At 37.2% G+C, this 10655-nt stretch overlaps 1 protein-coding gene across 1 annotated transcript; it reads left to right on the top strand.

The window, feature by feature from the left end:
- Positions 1–2000: 2000 nt before the first annotated feature.
- On the top strand, positions 2001–9744 carry LOC128864379 (uncharacterized). Its single transcript, XM_054104011.1, has 4 exons — positions 2001–2501; positions 8631–9011; positions 9098–9244; positions 9305–9744. Exons 1-4 carry the CDS (start codon positions 2207–2209, stop codon positions 9454–9456), a joined length of 975 nt encoding a protein of 324 aa, XP_053959986.1. The 5' UTR covers positions 2001–2206; the 3' UTR covers positions 9457–9744.
- The last annotated feature ends 911 nt before the right edge of the window (positions 9745–10655 follow it).

The raw sequence follows: 10655 nt of genomic DNA, 5'->3' as shown, positions 1-10655 counted from the left end.
TCGGGATGAGAAATAAAAGAATGCGAAATTTGCGGTCGGCCTCTTTTATAGCGTCTATAGGTGTGCTATAAGGTTTACTTTTATTTATACTTTTTAGAAATCGACATTAGTTCCTGTTTCGAAATTTCGAATTTTCTACTTGATGCAAATGATTTGAAGCATTTTCGTAATATCATCTGTGAGACCGATATTCATCTCTTGTTGCATGAGGACTTAAACAATTGCCGATTGGAGGCGCAGGAATAAATTATCGCTGAGTATTTACGAATGTTTCCACAAGTCTATTTCTAGATTTAACGAGGCTCGCCAATTGTGTTATACTATCTTTAATTACCTGGGCATAAGCAATATTTTGATTGAAGTATTGGGCTTCAGAGAGTTTGTATACGCAGTGCACAATGGGTGTCCCATTCGCAAACAATGGAACAAAAAAACATTCGAATGCGACTTTCTCAGCAGCATTTAGAGCGGATTTCGTGCGCCGATTTGTGACTATAGATGAGTCTTAGATCTATCACCATGATTCTAAAACAAAGCAAGAGGCTAAAGAGTGATGTGAACCTGGTTATTCGGCTCCGATATGAGTTCATGTCCAGCAATCGGCCAAAAATGTGTTAGCATCCGTTTTTTCGAATGCGCAAGAAATTTTGTTTATAGGTTACTTGCAAACTAGTAAAATAATAAATGCTGAATATTCTTCTTCTTCTTAATGGTGCGAATACCGCTTACGCGATTTTGGTCGAGATTAACAAACGGTCGTTTCTTGCTTACCGGCGCCAGTTGGACACACCAAGTGAAGGTCTTCCTCTTACTCTGCCACCACCAGCTGGTACCGCATCGAATACTTTTAGAATTCTGAGTATTATTGTAACCTTTTAGATCTGCTGACGGGAAAAAATTTTTATCAGGGCACTTCTGTCAGGACTATCTGCCACAAGGGCATTTTGACAATGGCTAAAATCCATGAATTAAAGTCCGAAATTTTGGGATATCCCTAGCGACTTCCATCTATTTTCACACCTAAAAAATTCATGCGCGCAAATCATTTCTCATCAAATGATGAGGTCATAGCAGCTGTGAAAGCGTACTTTGCAGCCCTTCCAGATTCTCACTTTAGAGATGTAATTCAGAAATTGGAATCAAGTTGGAACAAGTGTATTGATGTTCAGGGCGACTATACTGAATAATAAAGTGCATTTGAAATCATACAATTGTGTTTTTTTTTGTTCAACCGCAAAACTTATTTTTCTATATTCTATATGCAACGTAAATGTAAAGCTGCAATTTTAACGATTTCGTTCTGGTAGGTCAATCGCTGAAAATGTCGATAGAACCTTGACAATCATCGCGTTGACCGGCATGTGAGCACTTACTACATTGCCCAGAGAATTGGAAGCGCGACTCAACAAAGTGCCTCGAAACATGGCTCAAACGAATGCAACGGTGTATTGCTTCTCATGGAGAATATTTTGAAAAATAATTAAACTATTTTCAACCAGCAATGTTGATTTTTCCAGTAGTAGCACCTCGTATGAGCAAATGCCTTAAATTTCATCATCGAAATGAAGCGTGACGTTGTGAACTTTTTAATGCACCTAATATGAACCTCGTATTGATAAAATATGTGCATTGTGCAATAAAAATAATTACCATTAAAATATATAATTCGTACATACAATGCTTTGAAAGCCCATAGAAAAACTAAGTGCTCGAACACTCGGCATATTACCTGTTTGTATGTATGTGTGTATGTATGTATGAATGCAACTAACAATAATTACCCACCTAGTCGTGCTTATAAATGCAGATAGTTCAACTTGTACCAGATATTCACGCATACATATGCAAGTATGTATATATGTGTGTGTGCTTGAATATATGTATTTGTGACCAGTGATATGTTCGATAAAATAGTCACTTGGTAAGTTTGTGTGGCTGTAAGTAAAATTGTATAAAATTATTTTCGTATCAATTTGATTTTATTGGAACATTTCATAAAACCGACTGCAGAAATGCATCTGAACGCAGAAGCCGGTCAGCAGTAGTCGCGTCTAAGTGTGACACCAAAAACAGAAATTTTTAAATCGGAAAATTTAAATAATTAAAATATTGTAAAATATACACAAGAAAGCTAGTGAACTGTGAAAATTCTGTGAACGTAAAAACATTGCAATTAAAAAAAAAAAAAAAAAAAAAATCCATCAAAATGCTTTTGCATCTAAACAAGCGGTGCGTAGCGTGCATTTTCACGTTGTTTTTGTGCTTTGCGTTTGCCCAAGAGGAGCTCTCAGCATCTGTTACAACAACCACAACAGGTCCTACCACAGTATCAAGCATAAATGCCGCTGATATATCGAGTAGCTCGCCCTCTACCACTACAACAACTACTACTGATACTGTTTCTGCCACAGCAAGACCTGCGCGTGCAGAGGTGGTCGGCTCTGGCAGTGACAAGCAGACGGCTGGGAGCACAGCGCAGCCAAAGAAATATTTCACATTGGGTAAAAAAAGTGTTGTAGGCTTAGTGCCTGATTCTCTCGAATATAGCGCATGAAAACTGTGGAATCACTTAGAATTGGGCTCTAGCACTTCTGTCAGATAATATAATGTAGTTTTATGACCTACATATCAAATTGTAATTATTTTTTTTATATGTGCGGTCACCCTAATGTGCACATTTTTCGTGATGTTGTAAAGTTTATATATAAATTTAGGTCTATGTGAAATTTTTGGCTAGTCAATGAAATGTTTAGTTCAAAAGAGGAGCTAGCAACCATAACATAACATCAACATTACCTAGAAACTAAAGCTAAATCAGAAATTCGTTTGGAACCATTTACATAAGGCTGGTCTTAAGAATGAACTCTTGCCGAATTCTGCTTTTGGGTCAATTTGACGCTTGCAATTTTTTGCTGAAACATTAAGAAGGGCACCCATTTTGAAAGGCGGGGTAACTGAATATAAAAGCTTTATAAATTACGTGAACAACAGCTGGAAAAATGTGGGGTGAAATCGCGGTGAGTTGCCCTAAACGATTGCCAAGCTTAGATTGACGGCTAAGGAGGTTTAGCTTTGCATTTGACATGACTGGCTAAATTTGATCAGATTGAAGTAGCGGTCAGATTTGATGAACAGGAGTTCCAACGTCTCCTATTCGTCAAATCTGACCGCTACTTCAATCCATCAACACAACGTCTTTAACAACTCGCCAGAAGTTCTGAAAACTTGAATGGAAGGTTGTAGGCGATAGATCAGAAGCGGCTTAGAAAAGGATTTTAAAAATACGCTGTTCGAGTTTTTTTGAAGGGATAACGTCTTATAATTCGATTTAGCCATCTTATCGATTTAGCCGTGTTAACGTCTTATTATTCAATTTCGAGCAATTCTCAAACAAAAAGAACAAATCTAGATGCAAAGATGCATATACATCATATGGACATATCAAATGTACGAATCTATTCTGTACGCAAGTAAACGTAAGCTAATGTAATGTGCTTGAACTGCAAGCGAGAGCGCGGAACGAACGACAAAGAGCACAATCGGCCCTCGCGTTCGGCAACGTTCGACATCTGTCGGTCTCCTACTTGAGTGAGCATATATATGTATGTATATGCGCATGTGTAAATTCACATATTTGTATTTGCATATGCCTTATTCCTGTGTGCATGGTAATGAACCATTTCTCTGTTGAGACTAGGACGATGATAGGAAAAGTAGGAAATGAAAGGAGGTGTTTCGAGTGTAAAGTGTCTCTTAGTGTTGTTGACTTATTAACGTCTGATGCACAATCGAAATTGAAGATATTTTTCATGAATTTGATAAATGTTTCGTCATTTTTCATGTTTGCGTAAATGTAACTTGACCTATTCCATTGCGATTCCATTTACCTCCTCCTCTATATCCATACGAAATATCTATGAAACAAATAAAATTAAAATTTTGTTTTGAAAATTGCAACCATTACATCAGTACTTTCTTATGACGTTGTCACGTTAAACTATCGTCAGTAAACCGACTTTACAGACAACCTCTTTTTTTCAACCAATAATGGAGAATAGTCATTCAGTCTCAGGATTATATAATTGGCGCATATTTAATGTGAATCGGATAATTCTAGCTATGTAAATTTCATCGTGCAATTTGATGCGAAAATGGTTAGTCCATTTTTTTTAATATTTATACTGTCTTAAATACTCGTAACTACAGCAAAAGGACTATTGACAGGTTTTAGCCCGGGTTGGGCATTTTGCACTACCACTACTTAAATAACACCACAATACGGGAATTAATGGAAATCAATACAGATAATTCGTTGTAAAGTGGTCCGAGCAATGCCCAACTGCTGAGAACGGCGATTTTGGGATGTCCTTGGCGACGCCTTGGTCGTTTTTGATTTGGCCTCTTTGGATTAGAAAGAGCATCACCAGTCGAAAACCTTTCCTACAAACGTTTAATGGTGTTCTTAGAAGGCGCACTTTTCACATTATTTAATTTTAATTTTGCTTGGACTGACGCTTCCAACGCGGTATGTCATTAAGCGATCTGACGTGTCTGTCAAAAGATTCAGGGTTGCCAGATGGGTCCGTCGAATATTGGCAACCCTGTACAACCATCTTTCGTAGCTACTTAAATTTGCTATCAAGCGCGCAAACAGCTATAATGGACAGTAAGCGACAAATAATGGTAATAATTGCATTGGTATATCCGAGTCTCATTCAAAAGTAAGTCTCGCTCGGAAGAGATATTTGAGTGGAGGCCTAGACTTACATATCATAGTTTCATGCGCTATACTATTATTAGGTAGGTAGAAGTGGCAGGCGGCCTTTAAGCCAACTCAGTTAGACCGTCGCCGATCCATTGGGATACTCCTCGGTAAGCCATTTTGTTTTAAGTGCAAACCCATTGATCTGGCTGACACTTACATCCCTAAGATCATCAGTAGCATTAAAAAACGACGAGCAAAAATATCTAAAACTAGTGATATGCCACGCAGGATAGCGACAAAGAAGATGTCTGATAGACGCTTCAGCATCATTTTTGCAGCTTTTGCAGTACTAGAAATGAGGTGCATTCGACAAAAGAGAGACAGTGTGACCTGTGATCAAAGCAACTATCTTAGAGACGTTGTGCCTTGACCGATTGAGTAGCGCCTTTGAGCGCCTGACGTCCCAAGCTGGCCAAATTCTTTTGTAGCTTTACATGTCAGACTATACGACGAGTCTTATTACGTACACAGTATTATTACATACAAATATACATATGTATGTAGCACAAATAATGTAACATACATTTGTGTTGTACAGCAACATGTGCTACATTTTTTATTTGTTTATATTCACTTGCGCAAAACAAACGAGGCCCACACAATTTACGCCGCCAATCTAAAAATTAATAAAAAAAAGCAAAACTCGATCTTAGAATGGATAATTGTAAATTTGTAGACACGTAATCAGCGCATATCAAAGGTCATATTGTGCGCTTGAAATGCTGCCTTCGAAGCGGCCGACCTTCACTTGAAGCTGGTCGCTGTGGCTGTGGCTGCTGCGCGGCACACTTGGTGTATTTGTTGTTGCGCTTGTAAACAGTAGCCAGCAGCACGCGTATGCGGTTGACTGGGTCTAGATAGCAAGGTAAATATCGGCATATACACACATACACATATGGAAGTACGCATGAAGAAAACTAAAAATTACGCGAGAGAATTTTAGCGTAAAAATTGAAACGAATAAAAATGCGATTTATAGTTAAGAAAAACTACGTACATATGTATGTGTGTGCATGTATGTATATATGCATGAAAAATCGTAAGTTGTTGCAAGTAGATAAATAATAGTAATTATTTGGCAATAAGTTAATAAATATTTATAATTGAGGTCTTCTAGCGCTGTTGAGATACGCGAAGTACCTGCCAGAATTTTGCTCATTAAATCTTTTTTCTATATTTTGTTGTTGATAAATTTGCAAAATTTTTCATATTATTTGTTGGCTTCAAAAACCTTAGCGGAAATCATCTGTGTTATAGAACAGCGAAAAAGCAATAAATGAAGCACGAAGCAAATGTCAACGCGCTGTATGAGATTAGATAAGTAGGAAGGAAAAAGATTACTCATACGACCCGGCAGGCAATGACTATAAGTTACTAATTATTAGATTAATTTTTTAATCCCCGCTTTATTACTATATTAATAATAGCATTGGGGAAATATTGTTTGTATCAGTTGTTGATTTACAACAAAAGACTCTTGGAAATTTTTAAATTTCCTAACAATGAATAATTTTTCGAAAACAACGGGGGCAGCGGATATACCAGCAAATTATACAGTAAACGGGCTAACAAAACAGGACATTCCAATTCCACTTTCGCTGGCTTTATGTCAATAAGGGAATACTAAACCTTGTACAAAACTGCCAAAAACGAAGCTAAGGATTAAGAATACCAAAACCATAAACTTTATTTTATCACTGTCTAGGAAAGACTGCAAAATCTTGGTTGGATCACCGACGTGACACTGCCTCACCCCACATCACGCAACCAAAATGAGACTAGTCCAGAACGATGCGTGTAACAAACGCAACAAAGCGAATGCTAGGGGTGCTTGGGAACACCTACTTTGGCACTGTCCGGCTCTTTGTAGGTATCGACAAATATACCTAGTATCAGCATATTTTCCATCCTTGAACGATATTGCAGACAGGCGGAATGGCTTGTTAAAACTAGCGAAGAAGTGCATTATGAATTATATATTGATATTTTCGATTCCTAATACATAGTGTTGGCAACACAACGGACCTTGGCGGTTTAAGTGAGATCTTTATACAGATCAGCCAGCACTACCTAACCTACATTCGCTGGCCTTAAAAGAAAGAGTTTTGCCGCTCGCCACCTGCAAGTTCATTATGAGGGAAATTTTCTCAAGGATTGCAGGTTTCAGATGTACATATTTTTCCTTATGTACAGCTAAACTCATGACCCAACCAGAATAGAACGGAGACAGATCGCTGATTTAAACTTTATTTATAACTTTTTGAAGCAAATTTTGGGCACGAAGATGAACATTCAATTCGAAAAGCAAAAAAACAAAAAACAAAAAATGTTTATAACTCCACGGGCTTACTTATTTAGGATTTTTTATGCAAGGTGGCGCAAAAGTAACCATTTTTAATGAATAAAAAAGAGGTTATCTGTAAAGTCGGTTTACTGACGATAGTTTAACGTGACAACGTCATAAGAAAATATTGATGGAATGGTTGCAATTTTCAAAACAAAATTTTAATTTTATTTGTTTGATAGATATTTTGTATGGATATAGAGGAGGAGGTAAATGGAATTGCAATGGAATAGGTCAAGTTGCATCAGACGTTAATAAGTCAACAACACTTAGAGGCATCATCATCGATTTGACTTTCTCAAGACACATTACACTTGAAACACTCCCTTTCATTTCCTATTTTTCCTATCATCGTGTATTCTCAACAGAGAATTGGTTCGTTACCATGCACACAGGAAGAAGGCATATGCAAATACAAGTATGTGAATTTATATACAAATGCGCATATACATACATATACATACATATATATGCTCACTCAAGTAGGACAGAGCCAGATGTCGAACGTTGCCGAACGCGGGGGCCGATTGTGCTCTTTGTCGTTCGTTCCACGCTCTCGCTTGCAGTTCAAGCACATTAGCTTACATTTGCTTGCGTACGGAATATATTCGTATATTTGATATGTCCATATGACTTGTATGCATCTTTACTTGTAGATTTGTTCTTTTTGAAAATTACGCGAAAACGTATATGTATATGCATGTTTATATACATATATTAGTATACAACATATCTTATAAGGTATGTGGTAAATATTACCATACATTTTTTCCTTCATATATAATAAAAAAAATTAATAATAATAACATTAAAACAACAGGTATTATTAACAAACTTGGTTTTATTTTAAATTCTTCAAGTAAATCAAATTAATAATAATCAATAAGAAGGCATATGTAAATACAAATACGTGAATTTATATATGTATGTACATTTGCGCATATACATACATATATACGCTCACTTAAATAGGAGAGAGGAAGATGTCGAACGTTGCTTTTCGTTTGCTTTGTTTGCTTTGTCGTTCGTTCCGCGCTTTCGCTTGCAGTTCATTCAAGGTAACGGCAATGAGCAAGGTAACACTAATGAGCAAGGTAACGACACATTTTTTCGTGCGTGCAGCCTGTTAAATCGAATTATAAGACGTTATCACGTCAAAAAAAAATTTTGAGTGATGGAACTCTTTATTTTGACATTTGCGCTCTCCAATGTTTGTCTATTTGAATCCTGCAGCTGTCTAGTCTACAAGTGTCAAATATGATTGACGCAGGACACCATTTGTAAAAAACCAAGTCTTTCGATAGGGCGGTTAATTTTGCGCCATATTGTATATTTAGCCGACGTTATCGTTCTGTAAAGGAATTTCCCAACTCCTACACCTTGACATCCAATTTGTCGCACAGTGTAAACTAAAATGAGGAAAAATACACATGGGTTTGCCTAAGGCTTTTTAACTTCTTCTTTGACTAAATTGTCTTTGTCACAAAACTTATTGCCTAACTAATTATTTTCCCCTTCCAGACGACAACATACCAGTTTGCAAAAATGGCAGCCCCGAATTCAACAATTGCGTCAAGAATCTCTTACAAGTGTCTTTACTTCGTGTGCAAAACGGTGACAAGGAGCTGAATATACCAGTAATCGATCCTTTCCGACTCAATCGCACCACCTTCCAATACTCAAATGGCAATGTACGCGGGCGTATAATAATGCGCGACGCTCTCATTTATGGCTTTTCTAAATTAGATATAAAAACGCTCGACCTGAAAGTGGTGGATGGCAAAATAACTATGAAAGCGCTATCCAATGTGCCAGAAATAAGAATTGTGGGCAATTATAAGGCGGAATTCACGTTGAGTAATGTGCAATTGCGACCAAGGGGCCAATTCAACGTGTCCTTGGGTGAGTTATAATGAGGCTTAGTAAAAAGTGTATGCGCACTTGTGTATGTATATTTGATTTCGCATACTTTTAATGTCATCCCATAGTTGACGTGAATATTGGCCAAACCTACGAGGGAGGTTTCTACGATGCTGATGGCCATCGATTTGTGCGTATGACGAAATTTGATGCAGATCCCAAAGTTAATGACTTTAAGTTTTTGGCCAGTGGCGTATTCCCAGATCCAACATTAAGTAACTAAGAAACACCAAGCAGATCTTATTTTGTTATAATGAAAAATTTTACTTTCCTAGATGAACTTGCGGTAAATATTATAAATCAATATTGGCGTCAAATCTTCCAAGCTTTTCTGCCCGAAACGCGTAAATACTGGGGACCAATGCTGTTGCAGCAAATCAATGACATAATGTCGGTGGTGCCGTATGATGTTTTTGTTGTCAATTAATGAAATTAGCAGCTCACATACTAATGCAATTCATGTATTACAAGTACGAGAATATGAAGTTTTGTAAACGAGTTCGTCGCTTAAGTCTTTCATCTTACTTAGTTCTAAGAGCAGATTTATTTTTGTTCACTAGGTTTTGTATATATTAAACATAAATTGCTTGAAAATATTTTCACTTTTAGAATATGAAGTATACGAATTGCTGCAATTTAACATTAAATTAAAAGTCGAAAAATTTGTAATTGTAATTTGCACTAATAAATATGACCTTGACTTTTTAATCACTTATTTAGCGCGCCCGGTAAAAATTATCAAAGTTATATGGATGCATGAAAAAAGCTTTCAAGGGTGCCACACTTGGTGAATTCACGTCAGTATACATTTCAAGAGTTACGCGGTGAGACTGAAAAGCATAATTATTTATTTATTTTAATTATTTATTATAATTACAATTCAAGAATTATAATTAATGCAAGCATTGGCTGCCAGGGCTATCGGCTTTGTTTCAAAATGAGTTAAGGTTAGATTACCTTGAGTAGACAATTACATTTTAGAAAATTAAATAAGCTTCTATTTTATCTATTGTTGTAAAAAAAAAATCATTCCTTAACCTCGAAAAGTTATCCTTTCCATCCCTTCTCCCGCACAATAGTCAGCGCATTATTTGCATTGTGACTGCCAAAACGAGCAAAATCATCAGTGGTGCCAGCAAAAGGAAGCGGATGATCACAGGTAATAGCGCAGACACATGAAATTTAGCGAAAACCTCAACCATCTGTGCGATCCTTCTGCGAGAAAAATGTGAAACACAGGTGGCGCTCCTAGCAGTAAGAAGGCGTTGCTCCTAAGCAACGACAGGTGGGCATTACCACTACTTAGGACTGGTAGCGGCAGGCTAATTACCTACCCTGTCAGAAATCAAAATAGATTAACGAAACCAACGCAAGACTGAGACTAGTTGAGGCCCTATGCTCCCGAGAGGCGTGAACAGAGGGGGGAAAAATGTTGGTTCTTTCAGCAAGTTAAAGGAATTTTGGCTATGGGAAAAATGATTTCTAGATTTAGTGAGGAGAATGTCCCCACCAAGATATGAGGGATCGTAAGTTTGGCTGTACGGCAAAATCGACAGATGGTAAGCAGAGTCTCACGAAGCATTTGCTCATTGCAGCAGAGGTCGAAGTAGAAGGAAGTTTTTTTTT

This window comes from Anastrepha ludens, chromosome 5 (assembly GCF_028408465.1).
Source record: "Anastrepha ludens isolate Willacy chromosome 5, idAnaLude1.1, whole genome shotgun sequence".
NCBI lineage: Eukaryota > Metazoa > Arthropoda > Insecta > Diptera > Tephritidae > Anastrepha > Anastrepha ludens.
The sequence above is the reverse complement of the archived record's forward strand: the minus strand, read 5'-3'. Positions and strand labels throughout refer to the sequence as shown.

What these genes read in the sequence shown, in the direction of transcription:
- LOC128864379 (XM_054104011.1), top strand. Translation starts at nt 2,207, where the DNA reads ATGCTTTTGCATCTAAACAAGCGGTGCGTAGCGTGCATTTTCACGTTG. An exon ending in AAAGAAATATTTCACATTGG is followed by an intron (nt 2,502 to 8,630) that starts GTAAAAAAAGTG and finishes TTCCCCTTCCAG; the next exon opens with ACGACAACATACCAGTTTGC. An exon ending in ATTCCCAGATCCAACATTAA is followed by an intron (nt 9,245 to 9,304) that starts GTAACTAAGAAA and finishes TTACTTTCCTAG; the next exon opens with ATGAACTTGCGGTAAATATT.